Source organism: Caretta caretta, chromosome 2, assembly GCF_965140235.1.
Source record: "Caretta caretta isolate rCarCar2 chromosome 2, rCarCar1.hap1, whole genome shotgun sequence".
Classification (NCBI taxonomy): Eukaryota; Metazoa; Chordata; order Testudines; family Cheloniidae; genus Caretta; species Caretta caretta.
Genome location: NC_134207.1, coordinates 148,078,240 through 148,105,093, shown reverse-complemented (window position 1 = coordinate 148,105,093; position 26,854 = coordinate 148,078,240). Strand labels below are relative to the sequence as shown.

General features: G+C 46.4%; 1 protein-coding gene across 4 annotated transcripts in view; it reads left to right on the top strand.

Annotated features, from left to right (window-relative positions):
- Positions 1–26,854, top strand: part of TERT (telomerase reverse transcriptase) — a 141,495-nt gene that overhangs the window by 95,901 nt on the left and 18,740 nt on the right. Inside the window, exon 16 of one of the 4 annotated variants that reach the window (XM_048839496.2) lies at positions 1,764–3,121. The exons of 1 other annotated variant lie outside the window; for it this stretch is intronic. In XM_048839496.2, coding sequence (XP_048695453.2) covers positions 1,764–1,765 — 2 coding nt within the window. In that variant the 3' untranslated portion in view covers positions 1,766–3,121. Of the gene's footprint in view, positions 1–1,700; positions 3,122–26,854 lie in introns of those variants that run through there. 2 more of the 4 variants (XM_048839494.2, XM_048839495.2) reach the window with 2 other exon arrangements.

The window sequence follows — 26,854 nt, the reverse complement described above, 5'->3', positions numbered from 1 at the left end:
TAACGTATTCAAATCTGCTTATGCACATGTAAACAAAAATGGCATAATTTTTCACCATTGCCTGCAGCCCTGCTCTAGTTAAAGAATTGTCATTTCTATTATGTGATACTTATTGAAAGTTTATGTAAATTAATTCTTTAACTTATATTAGCCAAATATGGGTATAGATATTCTCTGCCTATTAAATGAGCTGAGATTTAAATGCTCTGATTACTACCCCAAAAATACATAACAGATGCTTAAAATATCCTCCAAGAACATAAACTCTTGGCATTGAAATTGGGAACCACTAGTTTTAACAGCAAATCATCATTGCGCCATTTATATTGTATATAGTCAGCATGATTGCCATTGTCAAGGTTCTAGAGCTCTTCCATTCAGTTTTATTTTACTTATTTTCTTTTTTTTTTTTGCTTTTGTTTTAAACTTTGTAATGTTTTAAATACAAGCATGTTCAGAGGTGCACAAGATCTGTTCAGGTATAGAACCCAGGACCCTAATATAATAGGATCAAGGCACATCCATTTCCGACAATCTTTCAGAAAAAACATGGCAAATTAGATGCTTCTGTAACCTACACTAACACATTGTGGCTCTGTCACACTGTAGCAGATAGACCACTGCAAGAAAGATAGGATATGAAGCAAACCTTAATTTAAACAACTGCTTAACTGTTTACACATACCACCTTTCTTAGGCTATGTCTACACTACAAAATTAGGTTGAATTTATAGAAGTCGGTTTTGTAGAAAGCATTTTTATACAGTCAATTGTGTGTGTCCCCGCACAAATGCTCTAAGTGCATTTAGTCGGCGGAGTGCGTCCACACTACCGAGGCAACCATCGCCTTCCGGAGCATTGCACTGTGGGTAGCTATCCCAGTTCCCACAGTCTCCACCACCCATTTGAATTCTGGGTAGAAATCCCAATGCCTGATGGGGCAAAAACATTGTCGCGGGTTGTTCTGGGTACCTATTGTCAGGCTCCCCTTCCCTCCCTCCCTCCATGAAAGCAACGGCAGACAATCGTTTCGCGCCTTTTTTCCTGGGTTACCCGTGCAGGCGCCATACCATGGCAAGCATGGATCCCGCTCAGCTTACCATCACCGTATGTCTGCTGGGTGCTGGAAGACGCGATACTGCATTGCTACACAGCAGCAAGTCATTGCCTTTTGGCAGCAGACTGTGCAATACGACTGGTAGCCATTGTCACCGTACTCCAGAGTGCTCTTTTAGCCGACCTCGGTGAGGTCAGTCAGGGGCGTCTGGGCAAACATGGGAGTGACTCAGCCAGGTCATTTTCCTTTTAAGTTTCGTCTCATGGCGATTTAGTCCTGCCGGCAGTCCTGCACCGTCTTCTAATGAGCAGCCAGGAGATGACGATGGCTGGCAGTCGTACTGCACCGTCTGCTGCCAGCAAGATGTATAAAGATAGATGAAGTGGATCAAAACAAGAAATAGACCAGATTTGTTTTGTATTCATTTTCTCCCCCCTTCCACCCTCCCTCCGTGAAATCAACAGCCTGCTAAACCCAGGGTTTTGAGTTCTATCCTTGAGGGGGCCATTCTGTTTCTCCTTGATGGAAAGCCACCCCCTTTGTTGATTTTAATTCCCTGTAAGCCAACCCTGTAAACCATGTTGTCAGTCGCCCCTCCCTCCATCAGAGCAACGGCAGACAATCGTTTTGCACCTTTTTTCAGTGCAGACGCTATAGCACCGCAGCAATTATGAGCACTCTAAACACCGTGCCCATTATCCAGCAGGATCTGCAGGACTATAACCTTCAAGAAAAGTGAAACCAGGCAAGGAGGAGGCAACTGCAGCGCGATGACGAGAGTGATGAGGACATGGACAGAGACTTCTCACAAAGTACGGGCCCCTGCAGCGTGCACATAGTGGTGTCAGTTGGGCAGGTTCATGGCGTGGAACACTGATTCTGGGCCCAGGAAACAAGCACAGAGTGGTGGGCCTGCATAATGTTGCAGGTCTGGGACGATTGCCAGTGGCTGCAAAACTTTTGCATGTGTAAGGGCACTTTCATGGAACTTTGTGACTTGCTTTCTCCTGCCCTGAAGCACAAGAATACCAAGATGAGAGCAGCCCTCACAGTTGAGAAGCGAGTGGCGAAAGCCGTGTGGAAGCTTGCAATGCTAGACAGCTACTGGTCAGTCGGGAATCAATTTGGAGTGGGCAAATCTACTGTGGGGGCTGCTGTGCTGCAAGTAGCCAGTGCTATCACTGAGCTTCTGATATCAAGGGTAGTGACTCTGGGAAATATGCAGGTCATAGTGGATGGCTTTGCTGCAATGGGATTCCCTAACTGTGGTGGGGCGATAGAAGGAATGCATATCCCTATCTTGGGACCAGAGCACCAAGGCAGCGAGTACATAAACCGAAAGAGGTACTTTTCAATGGTGCTGCAAGCACTGGTGGATCACAAGGGACGTTTCACCAACATCAGCGTGGGATGGCCGGGAAAGGTACATGAAGCTCACATCTTCAGGAACTCTGGTCTGTTTCAAAAGCTGCAGCAAGGGACTTACTTTCCAGACCAGAAAATAACCGTTGGGGATGTTGAAATGCCTATAGTTATCCTTGGGGACGCAGCCTACCCCTTAATGCCATGGCTCATGAAGCCATACACAGGCAGCCTGGACAGTAGTCAGGAGCTGTTCAACTATAGGTTGAGCAAGTGCAGAATGGTGGTAGAATGTGCATTTGGGCATTTAAAAGCGCGCTGGCGCAGTTTACAGGCTTGGTTAGACCTCAGCTAAACCAATATTCCCATTGTTATTACTGCTTTTGTGCACTCCACAATATCTGTGAGAGTAAGGGGGAGACGTTTATGGCAGGGTGGGAGGATGAGGCAAATTGCCTGGCTGCTGATTATGCGCAGCCAGATACCAGGGCCATTAGAAGAGTACAGGAGGGCGCGGTGCGCATCAGAGAAGCTTTGAAAACCAGTTTCAGGAATGGCCAGGCTATGGTGTGAAAGTTCTGTTTGTTTCTCCTTGATGGAAACCCCCTCCCGGGTTCACTCTACTTTCCTGTAAGCTAAGGACCCTCCCCTCCCCCCTTCAATCACCACTTGCAGAGGCAATAAAGTCATTGTTGCTTCACATTCATGCATTCTCTATTTATTCATCACACAAATAGGGGGATAACTGCCAAGGTAGCCCAGGAGGGGTGGTGGAGGAGGGAAGCACCAGGTGGGATGGTGGAGGAGGGAAGGACAAGGCCACACAGCACTTTAAAACTTATTGAATGCCAGCCTTCTGTTGCTTGGGCAATCCTCTGGGGTGGAGTGGCTGGGTGGCCAGAGGCCCCCGCACCGCGTTCTTGGGCGTCTGGGTGAGGAGGCTATGGAACTTGGGGAGGAGGGCGATTGGTTACACAGGGGCTGTAGCGGCGGTCTGTGCTCCTGCTGCCTTTCCTGCAGCTCAACCATACTCTGGAGCATATGATTTTGATCCTCCAGCAGCCTGAGCATTGACTCCTGCCTTCTTTCAGCAAGCTGACGCCACCTACCATCTTCAGTCCGCCACCTCTCCTCGCGGTCATATTGTGTTTTTCTGCACTCTGAGATTGTCTGCCTCCACGTATTTTGCTGTGCTCTGTCAGTGTGGGAGGACAGCATGAAGTCAGAGAACATTTCATCACGAGTGCGTTTTTTTCACCTTCTAATCTTTGCTAGCCTCTGGGAAGGAGAAACATATGCAGCTGGTGGAGGGGGGAAAAAAGGGAGAGTGGTATTTAAAAAGACACATTTTATAGAACAATGGGTACACTCTTTCACGGTAAACCTTGCTGTTAACATTACATAGCACATGTGCTTTCAATACAAGGTTGTATTTTGCCTCTTACTGAGGGTATGCCGGTTTGGTGTGAGAAATCACTCACGCAGGGCTGGGCAACAGATTTCAGCTTGCAGGCAGCCATGGTAAGCCACAGTCTTTTGGCTTCTTTAACCTTCATAACATGTGGGAATGGTTTCAAACAGCAGCGCCCTCATTTCCTATACGAAGTAGCCGTTGGGTTGGCTATTAAAAATGGGTTGGCAATTTAAAAGGAGGGGCTGTGGTTTCCGGGTTCACGTGCAGCAGAAACTCAGCTACCCCCCCCCCCCCCCACACACACACCCAATTCTCTGGGGTGATGTCTTCACCCCTCCCTGCACCACGTGGCTAACAGTGGAGAAGATTTCTGTTCAGCCACAGGCAAACAGCCCAGCAGGAATGGGCACCTCTGAATGTCCGCTTACTAAAACCACCCTATTTCAACCAGGTGACCATAAATGATATCACTCACCTGAGGGTCACACAGAGAGGTAAAGAACGGATGTTATTTGAATGCCAGCAAACACCGGGACCATACGCTGCAATGCTTTGTTCCGCAATGATTCCTGACTACGTGCTACTGGCCTGGCGTGGTAAAGTATCCTACCATGGAGGACGGAATAAGGCTCCCCCCACCCAGAAACCTTTTGCAAAGGTTTTGGGAGTACATCCAGGAGAGCTTTATGGAGATGTCCCTGGAGGATTTCTGCTCCATCCCCAGACAAGTTAACAGACTTTTCCAGTAGCTGTACTGGCCGTGAATGCCAGGGCAAATTAATCATTAAACACACTTGCTTTTAAACCATGAATAATATTTACAAAGATACACTCACCAGAGGTCCCCTCTCCGCCTTCAGGGTCTGGGAGCCTGCCTTGGGTGGGTTCAGGGGTACTGGGTCCAGGTCCAGGGTGATAAACAGATCCTGGATATTGTGGAAACCGGTTTGTCCGCTTCCTTGCTCTGAGCTATCTGCAACCTCCTCATAATCATCATCTTCTTTGCCCCCAAAACCCGCTTACGTGTTGCCTCCCCCTCCTTGGATGGAGTCAAAGCACAGGGTTCGGGTAGTGGTGGCTGCACCCCCCTAGAATGGCATGCAGCTCATCATAGAAGCGGCATGTCTTGGGTTCTGAAGTGGAGCGGCCGTTTTCCTCTCTGGTTTTTTGGTAGGCTTGCCTGAGCTCCTTAATTTTCACGCAGCACTGCTGCGGGTCCCTGTTATAGCCTCTGTCCTTCATGCCACTGGAGATTTTTTTCAAATATTTTGGCGTTTCGTCTTTTCGAACGCAGTTCTGCCAGCACGGATTCGTCTCCCCATGCAGCGATCAGATCCTGTACCTCCCGTTCGGTCCAGGCTGGAGCTCTTTGGTGATTCTGGGACTCCTGAGCTGGTGACCTGTACAGGTGAGCTCGCCACGCTGGCCAAACAGGAAAGGAGATTCAAAAGTCCGCGGGCCTTTTCCTGTATACCTGGCCAGTGCATCTGAGTTGAAAGCGCTGTCCAGAGTGGTTAAAACTGAGCACTCCGGGATAGCTCGCGGAGGCCAATACCGTCAAATTGCATCCACAGTACCCCAAATTTGACCCGGCAAGGCCGATTTCAGCGCTAATCCCCTCATTGGTTGTGGAGTAAAGAAATCTATTTTAAGAGCCCTTTAAGTCGGGGGGAAAAGGGCTTAGTCATGTGGATGGGTGCAGGGTTAAATCAAGATAACGCTGCTAAATTCGACCTAAACTTGTTGTGTAGACTAGGCCTTAGGGTTCTTTTAATTTTGATTGCTTAACTAAAGAAAAGGACTACAGAGTTAAATTTATTTTTGTAGAATTTGATTAAATATCCTTTGACAGCAACTAATAGTATAGGATATGTGATACAGCAGGGCCAGAGGGCAGCAAGAGAGTGATAGATGGGAGAGACATAAGCCCCAGGATGATCAGAGCCTTATTCCCTGTGGACTGAGGAGATGTTACTACAAGTTAATTAGAGCACCTGGAGCCAATTAAGGCCCTGCCAGAGACCTAATAGAAACCCCTGCTTCAGTCAGACAAGGAGGCGGAAAGGAGACCTGACTGTAGTTTGGAGGAGTACTGTTGTAAACCAGAGGATCACAGTACCAGGAAAGGCAGAGCAGAGGGACTCCCCAGGCACAGAGCACTGGGGGAAACCCTGCCCTAGGGGGGAGAGGACAGGAAGCCCTTGAAGCTGAAGGAGCTGGGACCCCGAGTAGGGGACAGGCCCGGGTCTGTTCCTGCTGTCCTTCTCTCTCCCACCAGGGCATGAGCGGAGCCCTCGATGCCCAAGAACAGGGGCAAGAAGCGCTGCCGTGACCTATCACATGAAGGGAAAGCACAAGACCCACCGTAATAGCACCAGCCATTTGCCACATGTGGTGTGAGGAGTGGGATTCCATACTGTGAACTTAATCCAGGGTGAGCCAAAACCATCCTGTCCCCAAAATGGAGGATGTGGTCAAGGCACTAGTACAAGCCACAGTAGCCCAACAGGAGGCTGCCCTAGTCCAAGCAGCTGCCCAACAGGAGGCGGTATGGCTGGAACAGGAGACCAATTGCCTGCTGATGAGCCAGGACTGCACCATGCTGCATGAAGTGGTGAACCAGGTGAAGGCCCTTGTGGAGCTGAGCCAGGACTGTACAGGTCAGCAACTGCCTGCAGAAAATGATGCGGGAGGATGATGTGGAGACATGCCTCTTGGCTTTCGAGAGGGCAGCCCTGTGGGAGGACTGGACCGAAGATCAGTGGTCTGGCATCCTCACCCTGTTCCTGCATGGGGAAGCCCAGGAGGCCTACTACGATATGGCCAGGGAGGCTGTGGCAGACTACCACAGCTGAAACCGGAGATCCTGGCCAGATCCAGATTAACGACAGCGTTGCAAGCCCAGAGGTTCCATGAGTGGTGGTATAGTGAGGACAAAGCACCATGGTTGCAACTGTTTGACCTAATTTGACCTGTTTGACCCGGAAGTAGCTGCACCCCGAGGCCCTCAGCTCTGAGAAAATGATGGAGCTCCTGGTGCTGGACCAGTATATGAGGGGGCTACCCTCAGGCCTCTGAGCCTGGGTTGGCCAGAATGACCCTTCCAACTATAATGAGTTAGTCACCCTCATAGAGAGACAGCTGGCAGCTTGTGAAGTGTTCCAGACCTCAGTAGATGAGGCACAATGGACCAGGAAGCCAGTCCCAACCCTGAGGCCCCAGACTATCAATACTGCCAATACACAAGAATTTTGGGAAGGACCAAGCCTATGACCCGCTATATGCAAATGTGAGGGAGGAGATAGTGGAGGTAAACGGTGTGCCCACAGAGGGGAAATCCAAAGGCCTAGGGCCATGCTAGATGGTCAAATGCAATCTGTTGCACTGTTGTAGCCCAGATATGGGGGGGAAATGATAGAGCAGCTCTTAATAACACAGAAGCACACAAGGGCAATGTTAGAGTTAGCTCACAGCCATTTATTTGAGGACATCTAGGAATAGATAAGACCCAGGATAGAGTCCTAAGGAAGTTTTACTGTCTGGGAGTACAGGCGGAAGTCCAGCGCTATTGTGCCTCTTGCCCAGAATGCCAGTTGCACAGCTCCCGACCTCATTTACAGGCCCCTTGGTGCCCTTGCTTGTTATTGAAGTCCCTCTCAAAAGGATAGCCATGGACCTAGTGGGTCCGCTAGAAAGATCGGCCCGGGGCCATCAAGGCAAACTCATCATCCTTGACTATGCCACATGATACCCAGAAGCCGTTCCCCTAAGAAGCTCCATGGCCAAGGCAATAGCAAAACAACTGCTCTAGGTTTTTGCTAGAGTGGGCATCTCTAAGGAGATCCTGACCAACAAAGGGATTCCCTTCATGTCAAAATTAATGAGGGACTTATGTACCTTACTCAGCATCCAGGCCTTGCATACCTCAATCTGTCATCCTCAAACAAATGGCCTCATCCTCAAACAAGCAATTTAATTGTACCCTCAAAAGCATGATCCAGAAGGTGGTGGCACAGGACTGAAAAGACTGGGATACTCTTCTACCGTACTTGATGTTTGCGTTATGGGAGGTCCCCCAGATGTCTACTGGATTCTCGCCCTTTAAGCTACTATACAGAGGCCACTCACGCAGCATATTGGATATTGCCAAGGAGGACTGGGAAGAACAGTCCAACCCAGGGAAGAATGTCATTGAGCACGTGGCACAGATGAGAGAGCGAATAGCCCGAGTGACCCCCCATAGTATGAGAACATTTAGAGAACGCACAGAGTCCCAGTGGACCTATTACAACTGCCAAGCAAAAGCATGGAGATTTCAGCTGGGAGAATGGGTGCTGGTAGGGCCATATGAGATAGTGGAAGCCATTGGGGAGATGGAGTATAAGGTAAAGAAACCAAGACCGCCAAAGGCCAGAGCAAGTCTACCATGTTAACTTACTGAAACCCTGGCATGACTGGGAGACATGCCTGGTCACCCAGGGAGCTCCAGCCCAGACAGATGGCCCACAAGGGCAGGTGAGAATATCCCCTGAACTAACCCTGGAACAATGGACAGAGATCATTGACATGATCCAGCAGAACCAAGACGTGTTTCCCCTGCAGCTATGATGTACGACAACAGTCCAACACCATATCATCACCTGCCCTGGAGCAAGGGTAACAATAAAGCCATACCAAGTACCGGAGGACAAAAGAGAAGAAATTAGGATGGAGGTGAGGAGGTTTTGTAATGAATTCCGGAAGTTGAACAAAATATCCCAATTCGATGCCTACCCAATACCATGCTGTCAAGGTTCCTTCCTCACTCTGAACTCTAGGGTACAGATGTGGGGACCTGCATGAAAACCTCCTAAGCTTACTTTTACCAGCTTAGGTTAAAACTTCCCCAAGGTACAAATTATTTTACCCTTTTCCCTTGGATTTCCACTGCCACCACCAAACTTTATCTGGTTTCCTGAGAAAACGTAGTTTGGACACATCTTTCCCCCCCAAATCCTCCCAACCCTTGCACCCCACTTCCTGGGGAAGGTTTGGTAAAAATCCTCACCAATTTGCATAGGTGACCACAGACCCAAACCCTTGGATCTGAGAACAATGAAAAAGCATTCAGTTTTCTTACAAGAAGACTTTTAATAGAAGTAAAAAAGGAATCACCTCTGTAAAATCAGGATGGTAGATACCTTACAGGGTAATTAGATTCAAAACATAGAGAATCCCTCTAGGCAAAACCTTAAGTTACAAAAAAGACACACAGACAGGAATATTCATTCTATTCAGCACAACTATTTTCTCAGCCATTTAAAGAAATCATAATCTAACACATACCTAGCTAGATTACTTACTAAGTTCTAAGACTCCATTCCTGTTCTGTCCCCGGCAAAAGCATCATACGGGCGGACACAGACCCTTTGTTTTTCTTCCTCCTCCCAGCTTTTGAAAGTATCTTGTCTCCTCATTGGTCATTTTGGTCAGGTGCCAGCGAGGTTACCTTTAGCTTCTTAACCCTTTACAGGTGAGAGGATTTTTCCTCTGACCAGGAGGGATTTTAAAGGGGTTTACCCTTCTCTTTATATTTATGACACATGCATTGATGAGCTAGTTTATCAGTTAAGCAAGGCCTGATATCTGACCACACTGGACTTGACCAAAGGCTATTGGCAAATCCCCCTGGCCGAGGATGCCAAGGAGAAGACTGCCTTCTCTACGCCCAACAGCCTCTTCCAATATACTGTCCTCACTTTCAGGGGGCCCACAACATTCCAATGACTAATGGACAAATTACTACAACCCCACTCCAAGCATGCCGTTGCCTATTTAGACACCATAGTCATCCGTAGCCCTGACTGGGAGACGCACCTAGGAAAAGTAGAAGACGTGCTAGACGCCCTTAGGTTGCCCTCAGTGCCAACCCTCCCAACTGCACGGTAGGGTTAGCTCAGGCCAGATACCTTGGGTATGTAGTAGAAAGGGGCTTGGTGAAACCTCAATGGGACAAAGTAGAGGCAACACAGGATTGGCCCCGACTGGTCCGCAAAAAGCAAGTCAGAGCATTCCAAGGGATAGTGGGGGACCCACCATAATAGCACCGGCCATTTGCCACAGATATAAGAAGACAAAAATAGCATTGGAATATGATTTTGTATAAACTAGAAAATTAGTTGATATAACCATTCAGGTTTTTAGAATCAAATAACACAACTGGAATAGAAAATAACACTTATATTCAATCACTATCTTGAGAGGGTGACATTGTTTAGATTTTTGATTGAGTCTTTCAGAATAGATCTTCACTTGTGTCAGTTGGTTGTCTATTATGAGGTTGCTAACACAACAGAGGGAGAAAAACAATCCAAAACTAAAGCATAAGGAATGGTAAATTACTTACAGGCCAATTCACCAATGTCTCCTTCCTAATCGATCTATAATAGTCTACCTTTTTGACGTACTTCCCCACAAATTACAGCAGCCCCAAGGTCTGTCTAGTACTCCTATCAAACAAAGTTCACTACGTTTATGACAGACTGTATAGACTAAGTACAGTTCAAGAGGTTTGTACACTTGGTCTGTTTTATGTCTGTATGGACCTAGAACTTGAAAGGCTGCATGAAACCATTAACTATGGTAGATACATGTACAGTGTCATGCTTTCTTAGTTAACAACTGTCAGGGTTCCCTCCCCACTCTGAACTCTAGGGTACAGATGTGGGGACCCGCTTGAAAGATCTCCTAAGCTTATTTCTACCAGCTTAGGTTAAAACTTCCCCAAGGCACAAATTCTTGCCCTTGGACAGTACGCTACCACGTGATTTAACAAAGAATCAGGGAAAGGACCTCTTGGAGTTCCTATTCCCCAAAAATATCCCCCCAAGCCCTTACACCCCCTTTCCTGGGGAGGCGTGAGAATAATACCCTAACCAAATGGTTACAAGTGATCACAGACCCAAACCCCTGGGTCTTATGGCAATAGAGAAATCAGTCCGGTTCTTAAAAGAAAGATTTTATTTTAAAAAAAAAAAAAAGGTAAAAATCACCTCCTGTAAAATCAGGATGGAAAATAACTTTACAGGGTAAGAAAAGATTCAAAAACACAGCAGAACTTCTTCTAGGTTTAGTTTCAAAGTTACAAAAAACAGGAATAAACCTCCCTCCAGCAAAGGAAAAATTCACAAGCAAAACAAAAGATAATCTAACACACCTTGCCTGGCTTTTACTTACAATTTTTGTCATATGAAAGACTTTTAGGATGGTTTATAGAAGAAGGAGTTTTCTGACCTGATGCTTCTCTGCTTCCCAAGAGAACACACACAACAAAGCCCCCCCCCCCCAAGATTTGAAAGTGTCTTCTTTCCTCATTGCTGCTTTCAGTCAGGTGCCAACCAGGTTATTTGAGCTTCTTAACTCCTTACAGGTAAGGAGGAATTTTAGACTACCCTTAGCTGTATGGTTATGACAACAACAGTAACTTGTTCAGTTTCAAAGCTACTTTACAACAATCTTGATTGGAGCCTATTACAAAACAAGGACACACACTGCAACTCTGTGACAATCTTTAAAGTATATACACAAGTATGTACACTTTCTTAGTTATTGGGTACCCAGTTTCAGGAAATGGTCAACTGATTGATTTGGTTCGTCACACAAGAGAGAGTCTGTGTATTACTGTGACACTTTTGTGGGGTGTGCAGAAACATATGTCACTATCTTAACCCCCTGCCTCAGCTAGAGAGAGACTTGCTGGTGCTTAACTGTGTGTCGGTTCTCTGACACCCAGAGTCAGTTAGCTTCCAAACAAACTCCCCAGAACTTTGCCGGCCCTTACTTTGCCTTGCAGATTAACACTGGATGTTTCTCAGTCCCCAAACTCTCCAGAAGTGTCCTCTTGTAGTGTGCAGCCCCTGTTACTGGACACTCTCACTAATTATCAGGTCAGCTGCCCTCAAAGAGGCAGCGTACACACCACTGGAAGGTTACAGCTAGGATCAGGTCCTTTATAACAACACAGCACTGTATGGTGAAAACAAATATAAAGTTTATTAACAAAGAACAGAGATTCATAGATTCCAGTTTGTTGAGTAAGAATAATGGAAACAGAAATGGTTACAAATGAAACAAAAGTATAACAGGCTTTCTAGAGACTAAAACTCAACAGGCTACCTTCCTTTGCTTAAAACAGTCTCTCACCTGAACATTTTCTGCAAAGCTTGCAGGTTTGCAGTCAAACCAGGATGCACAATGATCATGAATCACCCCCACTGCCAAGGGTGTTCCTGAGTGACATAGGTGCTGGTGCCATATTGAGTTCACATCCCTGTCAACCTGTTTTGCCTATTAACTTTACATGCAAATGTAGCTCCTGTTGTTTTTGACTCACAGTGCTTAATTTACATATGACAGAGAGACCTTCCATCCGGTCTGGAAGAAACCTGTTTCTCCCTTTGGCTACAGAGTTTAAAGCATAATATCAATAGGTATACATAATTCATCACATAGTGTTAATACATACATTTCACAATGATATTAATGACCAGTGTGTCACCAGCTTTCATTTGATATCTTACACAACATTATTTACAGATAAATACTATGAAAACAATGTGTTGGATGTAGCGAGTTTGTCAGGCCTGATAGAAGTTGCTGTTACAGAACAGTGAACCCTTTGCCAGTTGGCTTTAATGGGTTCTTAGGGTCACAGTTATCATCAGTTCTTTGTTCAGCCTTCAGCTTTCAGCTCAGTTATTGTTCACAGCAGGAGTTGACACTGCAAACACAAGTGGAGCAAAGGACAAACACAATTATTGTCTCTTCCTGGTGAACTAGCAGGCAAACCAAATTGCTAGAAAATAGAGACAGAGCTAGGTACTTGATGTCACCAGGAGGACTCCCCAGTGAGTGGCCCAGGACATCAATCTTCTCCCTTCCAGGTGTCTTATGCTGTTTTATCCCCTTTCTGCTGGGTGGTCCAACTTGGTTCCTTTTCTAGGAGGTGCTGGCATAGACCAATCAGATGATGATCATATTTCTTCTGAAGATTCAAAAATGCCCAACCAAAATTAGTTGTCCTCTCTCACCATCCAGTCAGGGAACAAGGCATCACCTCTGAAGTTCTTGCAACTGGGGCTGGAATTTTCCAGTCTTTTTATGCAACACATCTTGTCGTGATCGTTCCCCTCTATTCGACATTGGTGAGGCCTCATCTGGAGTACTGTGTCCAGTTTTGGGCCCCACACTTCAAGAAGGATGTGGATAAATTGGAGAGAGTCCAGCGAAGGGCAACAAAAATGATTAGGGGACTGGAACACATGACTTATGAGGAGAGGCTGAGGGAGCTGGGATTGTTTAGCCTGCAGAAGAGAAGAATGAGGGGGGATTTGATAGCTGCTTTCAACTATCTGAAAGGGGGTTCCAAAGAGGATGGCTCTAGACTGTTCTCAATGGTAGCAGATGACAGAACGAGGAGTAATGGTCTCAAGTTGCAGTGGGGGAGGTTTAGATTGGATATTAGGAAAAACTTTTTCACTAAGAGGGTGGTGAAACACTGGAATGCGTTACCTAGGGAGGTGGTAGAATCTCCTTCCTTAGAGGTTTTTAAGGTCAGGCTTGACAAAGCCCTGGCTGGGATGATTTAACTGGGAATTGGTCCTGCTTTGAGCAGGGGGTTGGACTAGATGACCTTCTGGGGTCCCTTCCAACCCTGATATTCTATTCTATGATTCTGTGATTGTCAGACCAGCTTGTATAAGACAAATTAAGGCATAGGTGTTGGTACAATCATCTTCTGACATACCTTGGACACCACCTCCTGGTTTGCTCCAGTCAGCAACTTAACTCCACAAGTCACTTTGTGTGAGCCCCTCAGCAATGTATCCCTTGGTCAACTTTGTAGTTAGGCTTGCTCAAGTGGCAGTTCCTCTATCAACATTTGTATAAATTCGTATAATTTATACAAAGTCTGTCCATATTCTTTGATGCTCTTTAAACTTGTTTTAACATTCCTTTATACACTGCAAAATTACTTCAAGACTGTTCTCCAGTAGGCCAGAATAACTGTATAATTTTATTATTTTTCTTGTCCTTGTTTTAACAACAATGATGGAACTATGCTATGTATATTTTGAAACCTGCTAACAAGTTTTCTCCTATTTTTAGGCTTTTTCTGAGAAAGAGAAACCTGTTTGATTTGATTTGGTGTTTTGTCTGTGTGCCCTTTTTAACAGTCTAATTAAAGATAAAGCTACTGCCCCAGATAGGGGTATGTTAATTATTGGGGATCTATCTAGTAACTGGGTGGGAGCACTCCCCCTCACAGATGGATCTGACGTGGGTCAGAGGAGCAACTGGAGAGGAGGTACTGTGATAAGAGAGCAAGGCAATTTGGAATCTCCTTCACCATAGCCTCAATTGTTCAGGTTCAGTCTTGGGGTCTCACAAGCAGCTGTGATGTCCCTCAAGAGGGAGAGTAAATGGGTTGCAGCCTTAAACCCAATCCCAGAGTGTTCTTAGGACCCATTAGGCAAGGCCTTTCTGGTGTAGCCTTGCTAGGTATATTGGGGAAAGAAGTCCTCTGGAGGTACGAGTATCCCACCCCTTCCCACAGATGGGGAATCACACCCAGCCTGTCCCTCTGGGTAACACTCAGGGCAGTGAGAGATGAGCTGCTTCTCATCCCACTGAGATAACATAGAGTGGGGTAAGGTCCCATTTTACAATACTCCTGTCCTAATCCCAGGCATTATTAATCAAATAATTACATTTCTGATTATTTCACTCTGGGCTCAAGTGTTCTTATAAACACAGTTTGATTTCAGTTCCTATTATTTGGTATCTCTTTCAGCACAGGTGATAGCATAAACATACTTGACTACAAATATTAGCCTTACTTCTTCACTTGGTCACTGAACGAAAATAAATCTATCTGAACGCAACCCCATTTCCCCCCTAACAGGATTGCCCTTGAGGGAAACTGTCAATAAAGTTTACAGTATTTTGCCCAAAGCTATATCACTTATAGTTGACTTCTGTTTTATACATATAACTTCATTTAATCAGAGTATCAGGTTCCATTAAGTTCCCTATTATCCAGAATAGTATCTGACACGTCATATAATATCTTAATGTTTGATATCAATTTTTTAAATTCATTTAATCACAGACAGGGAAAAAAGGAAATTTCTTCAGCAGTACCAACAGTGCATTCTTGTGAAAGGCAGCAGAAACATTGTTTCCTCAGAAGGTCTGAAGAAACCTTGTTGTTAGATCTTGAGTATTTTTCCCTCATCTCTCTGTCCTGTGTTTTCTCAGCTGCCTTGATGCCCAGGCAGTTCTCAAATAGTAATAACTCATAACTTTGGGGCCTTAGTTACTGCACCATATATAGAGGTTTATGACTCTGCTGCTGCTTCTGTGCTAAGACAGATGTTTCTTTATCTCAGGTGGCAGCATGTCATGCTTTTACATTCAGAGATCTTGGGTTCAGTCCCCATTTACCACCGGTACAACAGTCATTTTTGTGTCCTGTTTGTAATCACTGAAGCGCAATCTGATCCAAAGCTAAGAATAGAAAAAGAATCCTGATACATAAGTATTTTTGAGACAGCTGGGCAAGTCAATCGTAATGTGTGTGTTGTGTCTCCCTGTGTGGATTGGTCAACACAGAGGATAACATCATGCTTTCACCCTCATTCCTTTTGCAGAAGTAGAAGATGTTTGCACTGATTCTGAAAGTTGCTGATCACTTAGTTGAGGGTGTGTGTGATGGGTTCCCCAGGGTACAACCTGGAACTGGGGTACCTCTGAACTTTCTGTCTTACCAACCTGGGCTCCCTCTCACACTGTGGTGCTGTGACAAGCTTAAACCTCTCCGGGTACTGCACTTACACAGACATCCACAGGCAGGGATGCAGCCAGCTGCGTTACATGAATGCTTCTCCTAGCCACTCATAAACCAACAATGGAGAGGCTCCAGCCAATTCCCCAGAGCTCCCCAGCCTAGGACCCCAGAGCTGTACCATCTTACCCTGGTCAGAAACCTGACCAGTGTCTTTATTACCCCGTCCATCTTTCCCTCAATGTGGAGAGGACATGCACCAGCTCTTGTCCCTGAGCAGATTTCCCATGTACTTCAAGCAAAATCTACTGTTTTAGGTCAACTCTAAAACACATTTATTAACTAAAAAGAGAGAGATTTTAATTGATGATATGTAATAAGTATACAGATCAAAGTTGGTTACCTAGGAAATGAAAGTAAGATTGCAATCTAAGTTATATAAACTAGATAGGATTTAAATCAGGCAGTGTTTCACCTTGATAGATGGGAGAGTTCCTAAATACACAAGATGAGATTCTCCTTTCCAGCCTGGGACTACCTCCCCAATTCAAAGTTTTTGTCCTCCAAATATATTTCCAGGTGTTGAGTTGTGGGGGCAGTGAGGCCAAGTGGTGATGTCACTTCCTCCTTTTATAGTTTCTTCCAGCTTGCTGGAAAGATCCTTTGCTATGACGTGAGTCAAACAGTCTCCATTGTCTACATTCTATCTCTGAGAGGTTTCCATTGTATATAGTTCCTGGGGTAGTCCTTTGTAATATGGATTCCCCTTAATAGAGGAAAAGTTGTCTTGCTTCTTCATTGTTGTACCTGAAAGGCTAGTTGTGGGTGTTTCCAACTTCACAACATAATTCATTAACACACACACAGCAAAACTTCGTAAAGTCCCATAAAACAATAGCATATACAATCCAACAGGATATTAATATTCAACAGATGGAGACTTTTAAAATGATACCTTACAAGGCATACTTTGTACAAAACATATCATAATTATATCACCATGGTGAATATGGGGGTGCCAGAGTGTTGCTTTGGAGTGCAGAGTGTTACAGGGTGAAAAAAGGATATTTGTATAAAGTTAGCGTAAAGACCCTACAGTATTTCTTGCAATGACTTTGTCATAATTATAAAGGGAAGGGTAACCACCTTTCTGTATACAGTGCTATAAAATCCCTCCTGGCCAGAGGCAAAATCCTTTCACCTGTAAAGGGTTAAGAAGCTAAGATAACCTTGGTGGCACCTGACCCAAAATGACCAATGAGGGGACAAGATACTTTCAAATCTGGAGCGGAGGGGAACAAAGGGTTCGGTCTGTCTGTGTGATGCTTTTGCCAGAAACAGATCAGAAATGCAAGCCTTCCAACTCCTGTTAAGTTAGTAAGTAATCTAGCTAGAAATGCGTTAGATTTCCTTTTGTTTAGTGGCTGGTAAAATAAGCTGTGCTGGATGGAATGTATATTCCTGTTTTTGTGTCTTTTTGTAACTTAAGGTTTTGCCTAGAGGAATTCTCTATGTTTTGAATCTGATTACCCTGTAAGGTATTTACCATCCTGATTTTACAGAGGTGATTCTTTTACCTTTTCTTTAATTAAAATTCTTCTTTTAAGAACCTGATTGATTTTTCATTGTTCTTAAGATCCAAGGGTTTGAGTCTGTGTTCACCTGTACAAATTGGTAAGGATCCTTATCAAGGCTTCCCCAGGAAAGGGGGTGTAGGGCTTTGGGGGGATATTTTGGGGGAAGACGTCTCCAAGTGGGATCTTTCCCTGTTCTTTGTTTAAAACGCTTGGTTGTGGCAGAAAAGACAAAGTAAAGTTAGTACCTTGAGGAAGTTTTTAACCTAAGCTGGTAAGAATAAGCTTAAGGGGTCTTTAATGCAGGTCCCCACATCTGTACCCTAAAGTTCAGAGTGGGGAAGGAACCTGGACAATGTTGCAAAACAGTCTGTATAGAAGTTAATTTGAATGTTAATGTTTGTTTAACTGTTGCATTTTGATTAATGAGAAAACTCTCTTCAAGAACAGAATGTGGCAAACAGAGTATGTTTGATACTGAGAGGAAAGTGCGTAAGGGTTGCCTGTTACTCCAGAGAGTGGAAGAATTTGCTTGTGTAAACATACATTTATTATATCTTTCCAGAAAGCAAGCCTCATTCTCACAGGTGTAGCGTTAATATTAGGGCATTGCCAATGGGCCTCTCAATTATAGGTCACTGGTTTTGAATCCTGCTCAGCTCAGCAGGGATTAAAAGTTGTTCCCATCCAATGAATGTTTGGCAGCTCCTATATGAGATGAGTTTCGGGAGTCTGACATCAAACTCACTACCATTCTTTGCAGTAGGTTGTAAGTTCTTCTGGTCAGGGACCATATCTTGGGTCTTATCTGAACACAAAAGCAGTGTCATTTTGACTATACTGGTACAGTTAAAGCAGCACATCCTAGTGTGGATGCTGGTATAAATGTGCTTACACCTATATAGCTATTCCTGTGTGTGAAAGGAGATTAAGCTATATTGGTTAGGGACTATTTAGAAAAGCTGGACGTGCACAAGTCCATGGGGCCGGACGAGTTGCATCCGAGAGTGCTAAAGGAACTGGCGGCTGTGATTGCAGAGCCATTGGCCATTATCTTTGAAAACTCGTGGCGAACGGGGGAAGTCCCGGATGACTGGAAAAAGGCTAATGTAGTGCCAATATTTAAAAAAGGGAAGGAGGAGGATCCTGGGAACTACAGGCCAGTCAGCCTCACTTCAGTCCCCGGAAAAATCATGGAGGAGGTCCTCAAAGAATCAATCCTGAAGCACTTAGAGGAGAGGAAAGTGAAAGTTTGCGGATGATATTAAACTGGGAGGAGTGGTAGATACGCTGGAGGGCAGGGATAGGATACAGAGGGACCTAGACAAAGTGGAGGATTGGGCCAAAAGAAATCTGATGAGGTTCAATAAGGATAAGTGCAGGGTCCTGCACTTAGGACGGAAGAACCCAATGCACAGCTACAGACTAGGGACCGAATGGCTAGGCAGCAGTTCTGCGGAAAAGGACCTAGGGGTGACAGTGGATGAGAAGCTGGATATGAGTCAGCAGTGTGCCCTTGTTGCCAAGAAGGCCAATGGCATTTTGGGATGTATAAGTAGGGGCATAGCGAGCAGATCGAGGGACGTGATCGTCCCCCTCTATTCGACATTGGTGAGGCCTCATCTGGAGTACTGTGTCCAGTTTTGGGCCCCACACTACAAGAAGGATGTGGATAAATTGGAGAGAGTCCAGCGAAGGACAACAAAAATGATTAGGGGTCTGGAACACATGACTTATGAGGAGAGGCTGAGGGAACTGGGATTGTTTAGTCTGCAGAAGAGAAGAATGAGGGGGGATTTGATAGCTGCTTTCAACTACCTGAGAGGTGGTTCCAGAGAGGATGGTTCTAGACTATTCTCAGTGGTAGAAGAGGACAGGACAAGGAGTAATCGTCTCAAGTTGCAGTGGGGGAGATTTCGTTTGGATATTAGGAAAAACTTTTTCACTAGGAGGGCGGTGAAACACTGGAATGCATTGCCTAGGGAGGGGTGGAATCTCCTTCCTTAGAAGTTTTTAAAGTCAGGCTTGAGAAAGCCCTGGCTGGGATGATTTAATTGGGGATTGGTCCTGCTTTTGAGCAGGGGGTTGGACTAGATGACCTCCTGAGGTCCCTTCCAACCCTGGTATTCTATGATTCTATGATAAGGCACCTTTTTTACTGGTATAAATGAGTCCACTGAGGGCTTTGTACTAGGATAGCTCTATGGGCAAAAACTTCAAATCCCTAAGTAACATAGTGTGGCGGTTCACAGTCAACGGAAACAGTCCCGTCCCCTACATCGCTTCCAGAGGGACCAAGCCTAGGTCCACAATCCAATGAGGAACTGATGTCTCCAGCATCAAGAGAACAGTTCCAGACCAAACAGGAAGCAGATGAAAGCCTCCAGAGAGCTTGGACGGCAGCACTGAGCAACCCACCACCTCTCAGCTCTTCTAATCGATCCAGGTTTGTTGTAGAAAGAGGACTTTTATACAAGGAAACTCTTTCTGGTGGACACCAGGAAGACTGGCATCCCCAGAGACAATTGGAAGTTCCAACTAAATACCGGGCCAAGCTCTTGAGCTTAGCCCCCACGATCATCCTAGTGGCCGTGCTGGGGCGAACAGGACCAAAGACCATTTGGGAAGGTCATTCCACTGGGAGGGAATGGGCAAGGATGTTTCTACCTATGTCCGGTCTTGTGAGGTATGCCAAAGAGTGGGAAAACCCCAAGACCAGGTCAAAGCCCCTCTCCAGCCACTCCCCATCATTGAAGTTCCATATCAGCGAGTAGCTGTGGATATTCTGGGTCCTTTTCCGAAAAAGACACCCAGAAGAAAGCAGTACATACTGACTTTCATGGATTTTGCCACCCAATGGCCGGAAGCAGTAGCTCTAAGCAACACCAGGGCTAAAAGTGTGTGCCAGGCACTAGCAGACATTTTTGCCAGGGTAGGTTGGCCCTCCAACATCCTCGCAGATGCAGGAACTAATTTCCTGGCAGGAACTATGGAAAACCTTTGGGAAGCTCATGGGGTAAATCACTTGGTTGCCACTCCTTACCACCGTCAAACAAATGGCCTGGTGGAGAAGTTTAATGGAACTTTGGGGGCCATGGTACGTAAATTCGTAAACGAGCACTCCAATGATTGGGACCTAGTGTTGCAGCAGTTGCTCTTTGCCTACACAGCTGTACCACATCCTAGTTTAGGGTTTTCACCATTTGAAGTTGTATATGGCCACGAGAGTAAGGGGCCATTACAATTGGTGAAGCAGCAATGGGAGGGATTTACACCTTCTCCAGGAACTAACATTCTGGACTTTGTAACCAACCTACAAAACACCCTCCAAACCTCTGTAGCCCTTGTGAAAGAAAACCTGCAGAATGCTCAAAAAGAGCAAAAAGCCTGGTATGATAAACATGCCAGAGAGCGTTCCTTCGAAGTAGGGGACCAGGTCATGGTCTTAAAGGCTCTCCAGGCCCCATAAAATGGAAGTGTCATGGGAAGGGCCATTCACGGTCCAGGAGTGCCTGGGAGCTGTTAATTATCTCATAGCATTCCCCACCTCCAACCAAAAGCCTAAGGTATACAATTAAAGGTTTGTCAGTTTACAGCCCAGGGAGGAGATGGTGCTGAGTGGCCTGAAGGTGTCTACTATGAAGGGAAAAGTGCTTGTGGCATGGAAGAGGTGAACCTCTCCATGACCCTTGGGCGTATGCAGCGACAGCAGATCCAGGAGCTGTGCACTAGCTACGTGCCAACATTCTCAACCACTCCAGGACTGACTGAACGGGCATACCACTCCATTGACACAGGTAATGCTCACCCAATTAAAGTCCAACCTTACTGGGTGTCTCCTCAAGCTAAAACTGCTGTAGAACTGGAGATCCTGGATATGTTACAGATGGGTGTAATCCGCCTCTCTGGCAGTGTATAGGCATCTCCAGTGGTTCTAGTTCCCAAACCAGATGGGGAGATAAGTTTTTGCGTGGACTACCGTAAGCTAAATGCTGTAACTCGCCCAGACAACTATCCAATGCCACACACAGATGAACTATTAGAGAAACTGGGGCAGGCCCAGTTCATCTCTACCTTGGACTTAACCAAGGAGTACTGGCAGGTACCGCTAGATGAATCCGCCAAGGAAAGGTCAGCCTTCCACACACATGTCGGGCTGTATGAATTTAATGTACTCCCTTTCGGACTGCAGAATGCACCCGCCACCTTCCAAAGACTTGTAGATAGTCTCCTAGCAGGATTAGGAGAATATGCAGTTGCCTACCTTGACGATGTGGCCATATTTTCGGATTCCTGGGCAGAACACCTGGAACATCTACAAAAAGTCTTTGAGCGCATAAGGGAGGCAGGACTAACTGTTAAGGCTAAGAAGTGTCAAATAGGCCTAAACAGAGTGACTTACCTTGGACACCAGGTGGGTCAAGGAACTATCAACCCCCTACAGGCCGAAGTGGATGCTATCCAAAGGTGGCCTGTCCCAAAGTCAAAGAAACAGGTTCAATCTTTCTTAGGCTTGGCCGGTTATTACAGACGTTTCGTACCACAGTACAGCCAAATCACCGCCCCACTGACAGACCTAACCAAAAAGAAGCAGCCAAATGCCGTTCAGTGGACCGAAGAATGTCAGAAGGCCTTTAACCAGTTTAAAGCGACACTCATGTCTCACCCTGTACTAAGGGCCTCAGACTTTGACCCGTTCCTAGTAACCACAGATGCGTCCGAGCGTGGTGTGGGAGCAGTTTTAATGCAGGAAGGACCAGATCAAGAATTCCACCCTGTAGTTTTTCTCAGCAAGAAGCTGTCTGAGAGGGAAAGCAACTGGTCAGTCAGTGAAAGAGAATGTCACGCCATTGTCTACGCTCTGGAAAAGCTACGCCCATGTGTTTGGGGATGGCGTTTCCACCTGCAAACTGACCATGCTGCGCTACGGTGGCTTCATACCACCACGGGAAATAACAAAAAACTTATTCGGTGGAGTTTAGCTCTCCAAGATTTTGATTTCGACATCCAACACATCTCAGGAGCTTCTAACAAAGTGGCTGATGCACTCTCCTGTAAAGTTTCCCAGAATCAACTGGTTAAAATCGTCCGTGAGATGTGGAAAATATTATTAGTCTTCGTATACTTGGTAGTATATTTAGAGGTGCATGTGTCTTATTAACTCTGTTTTTTCCTAGAGCTCCAGGAAGAAATCCCAGCCAGCGTTTCACCCTATCTATGATTTGCGGGGCATGTCATAAATATAAAGGGAAGGGTAAACACCTTTAAAATCCCTCCTGGCCAGAGGAAAAACCCTTTCACCTGTAAAGGGTTAAGAAGCTAGGATAACCTCACTGGCACCTGACCAAAATGACCAATGAGGAGACAAGATACTTTCAAAAGCTGGGGGGAGGGAGAAATAAAGCCTCTCTCTCTGTCTGTGTGATGCTTTTGCCGGGGACAGAACAGGAATGGAGTCTTAGAACTTAGTAAGTAATCTAGCTAGATTATGCGTTAGATTCTGATTTCTTTAAATGGCAGAGAAAATAAGCTGTGCTGAATGGAATGGATATTCCTGTTTTTGTGTCTTTTTGTAACTTAAGGTTTTGCCGAGAGGGATTCTCTATGTTTTGAATCTAATTACCCTGTAAGATATTTACCATCCTGATTTTACACAGGTGATTCTTTTTACTTTTTCTTCTATTAAAATTCTTCTTTTAAGAAACTGAATGCTTTTTCATTGTTCTTAAGATCCAAGGGTTTGGGTCTGTGTTCACCTATGCAAATTGGTGAGGATTTTTATCAAACCTTCCCCAGAAAAGGGGGGGTAACGTTTGGGAGGATTTGGGGGGAAAGACGTTTCCAAACGGACTCTTTCCAAATTATATCATAGAATCCATAGAATATCAAGGTTGGAAGGGACCTCAAGAGGTCATCTAGTCCAACCCCCTCCTCAAAGCAGGACCAATCCCCAATTTTTGCCTTATATCCCTAAATGGCCCCCTCAAGGATTGAACTCACAACCCTGGGTTTAGCAGGCCAAAGCTCAAACCACTGAGCTATCCCTCCGCCCGTTAGACATTTGGTGGTGGCAGTGATAAGTCCAAGGACAAAAGGTAAAATAGTTTGTACCTTGGGGAAGTTTTCACCTAAGATGGTAAAAGTATGCTTAGGAGGTTTTCATGCAGGTCCCCACATCTGTACCCTAGAGTTCAGAGTGGGGAAGGAAACTTGACAACTGCTTTAAAAGCTCTCCTTCCAGTTCCCTCAAAAAGGCCCCCAGGTGAAAGGAGCTGAACTAAGGGTGAAGCTAGAAAAAGGGGACCAGGGGGAAGTGGCCCAGGAAATCAAAGCAGCTCCATGGGTGAAGAGGAAGCCACCAAGAGTTGCTACCATTAGGGTCCCTGGGCTGGAACCCGGAGTAGAGAGTGGGCCCGGGTTCCCCCCTGTGCTCTACAGAGACTCCCTTGAGAAGGGAAGCAGGCTTTGGTGCAGGCAGGAGGCCGAACTGCGCCTACTAAGCTCAAAGGAGCATCAGAGACTGTGGGGTATTCCCCCTCCCCATCTCCCATTCTGGTCTATGATGAAAGTAGCTCGGTAGGCTGTGACCCTTAAGAAAGGGAGGTCACATTGAGAGCCCAAAAGTGCGGGACCCACCAATACAGGCTCGGAGCTTTGTCACAACAGTTAAACTGGTACAAAATCTGTGTGTCTGTGAACCAGGCCTAACTATGTGTATGAACAATTCCTAGCACAGTAGGGACTGGTGAGCTGATCTTGATAGGGTCCTCCAGAAAGAACTTCTGCAGAGGGGCAAAAATCATCTTACTCACTAAACATTTGTGAGAGCTGACAACATTATAATTGCATCACACAGAGAGAGAGAGAGGGCAAGGAGAATTCAAAAGCCAGATGACAAACAAAAAATATGATTAAATCTTTTTATAAAAAAAATCTTATGACTTTGAGGAGGGCTGACTCATGATTTTTGGACTTCTCGGGTTGGCAATATTGCCTTCTCTGTTTTTGTTTTTAATCATAATTTAAAAGTGAAACTAAAAGTAAATTGCCAAAAAACCCAAATTAATGATTAAATTAAAGTTCTGTTCTGAAATGTGACTCTTTTTTTTTAAAAAATAGTGTTCCACATTCATTGTCCCTCAATGAATTCTATATCAAGTTTGCTCAGTTCATGTGTTTGAGGAATGAATAAATTCTATTCCACAATAACATGAGCAGTAAAACCTGTTTTTACAGGTATGTATGTTCTCTGGTTTTGATGTTTTTTTCTAAAGAGTTGTCTATCTTGCAAATGTACCAAATGGAGTCTGAATGTCAAGCTGTGTTTTCTGGTTACTGCATCATCACCAGAAAGTGTTATTTTCCCAGAGGAATTTGTGTGTGTAGTTAAGGTGCAATTAAGGTGTGTAAATCTGAATGCCTTGAGGTAAGTTTTATGTGATAAGAATTTAGGCTATGTCTACATATGACTACAGGTGTGAATTGCAGAATGCACCAAAGTATTGTTCTCTAACTGTCCATATGAACACTGCTGGTGTGAATGAAAAGGTACGTAGTAAATGTTCTTCTTCGAGTGATTGCTCATGTGTATGCCACAATAGGTGTGCATGCTCACCACGTGCACCGGTACTGGAAGTTTTTCCCCTAGCAGTACCCGTAGGGGGGAGTGCCGCCCTGCGGTGCCTGCCTGGTGGAGTATAAGGCGGGCTGCGCTCCCCCCACCCTCAGTTCCTTCTTGCCCCCAGTGAAGGTGTGTTGGAACTGCTCAGCTCCAGCTTTGCTGCAGCTCGTCCCCAGAACTCATCGTTTGTTCAGTAATACCTATAGTTAGTTAGCTAATTCAGTTAGTTTAGTTAGTCATTGAGCCTGGGCTGGGGCATGCTTTAAGTCGTGCGGCTATTGTAGGTGCTCTATGCCAAGGAGCAACCTGCACGCAGATTGTCTGCGCTGCTTGGGAGAAGCCCATATCAGCAAAAGGTGCAAGATCTGCAAGGCTTTCAAGCCCTGGACTAAAAAAGAAAGGGACATTAGGCTCCAGCCTATCCTGATGGAGTTGGCGCTGGCCCCAAACCCGGCACGCCACTCCAAACTGGTACCTGGCACCGCAGCGTTGTTACATGAGACCCTCCAGAACCATCGTGCAGTCGGCACTGCTCCCCATCCCTGGGGCACGCCAAGAGGACCGGGAAGACTTCCTCTTCACAATGGCACTGAGGGACGTCTGGGGCAGAGGCTAGGCCCATGTCGGGTAGTCCTCGATCCTCATTGGGCCCTAGGCCTCCAACTCATGTTGAGTGGAGTAGCCCGGCCCCTTCGGAGCCAGTCTCTCCGGATGTCCGGATGCCATCTATGACCAAAGCCCTCCAGGCAGCCAGGGACGTCATGTCCATGCCAGTGCCCAGAGCTACGCCGATGTGGGCCACACACTCATGATCCAAGCCGCCGCTGGGATCATCGCAGTCGCCACTGGCCCGGTACCGGTGTCGGTCGAGGGAACATTCCCGACACCGCTCACAACCCAGGGACCATTCAGGGCTCAGTCCATGTGGATCGCCCTCGACACCAGCCAGATTGTCTGGATGCATGCTGTCCAACCGGGACTCCCGGCACCGCTCGTCTTTGCAAAGCGAATATCGACAGGACCATGGCGGATGTCACCAACTGTCCTCATCTCGCAGGAGATACCGCCTTCGGTCATGGCATGATCGTTGACGCCGTTCCTGCTCGGACTCCCATTCCAAGTCTCCGCCAAGGCACTGTAGTCCCGGGCATCGATCACCAGCGCCTCGCCAACGCGGATCCGCCCATCGAGGTCGTTCGTAGAGCAGCTACTACTGTCAGCGCCGCTCCTCCGCATCAGGATTGTGGTCCCGTGGCTGACATAGGTCCCAGCACCGTCAATACTCCCGGTCCAGAGGCAGCAGCTGATCATACACCAGCCTGGACTCCCCTCGCATGCGCCCATCTACAGGCCAAGCTAGCCAGCGCGAACGGCCGACCCCGTTGGTGCCGCAGCAAGCGCAGTGGCACCAAACATCATGGCTAGTCCAGTGGTACCAGTGAGCACCGTGGCCTCCAGCGCAGCCCCCCATAGCGGCTCGCTCGGTGGCCGGGGCCTCGGAAGCACCGTCGGCGTCCATCTTTAGACTGCCAGAAAAAAGGTCGGTGGGACCTGTGTCCTCAGTACCGTGCCCGGAGTCCGACCAGGTGGTGGATCCTCCGGTGCCGGACAATACCCAAAGCACTGTACCGGCTTCGCCCCGTCCGGAGGAGCTGATTGTGGCCCTGCCCCCCTCTATACCGCAGGAGGACTACCAGGTTCACCAAGCCCTCCTAAAAAGTGTGGCAGTGAGCTTCCACTCCCAGGCTGAGGAAATGGAAGGGCCCGCAGACTCCCTGTTCAATGTGCTCTCCTCTTCAGCACCGGGGAGGGTGGCCTTGCCGCTCCATGAAGGGGTGGCAAGAATTTCAACTGCCCTGTGGCAAAACACCAGCCTCGTTGGCTCCCATCTCTAAAAAGGCGGAGCGCAAGTACTTGGTACGCACGAAGGAACACGAGTATCTGTATACCCATCTGGCGCCCAACTCCTTGGTGGTCGAGTCGGTCAACCAAAGGGAGCGGC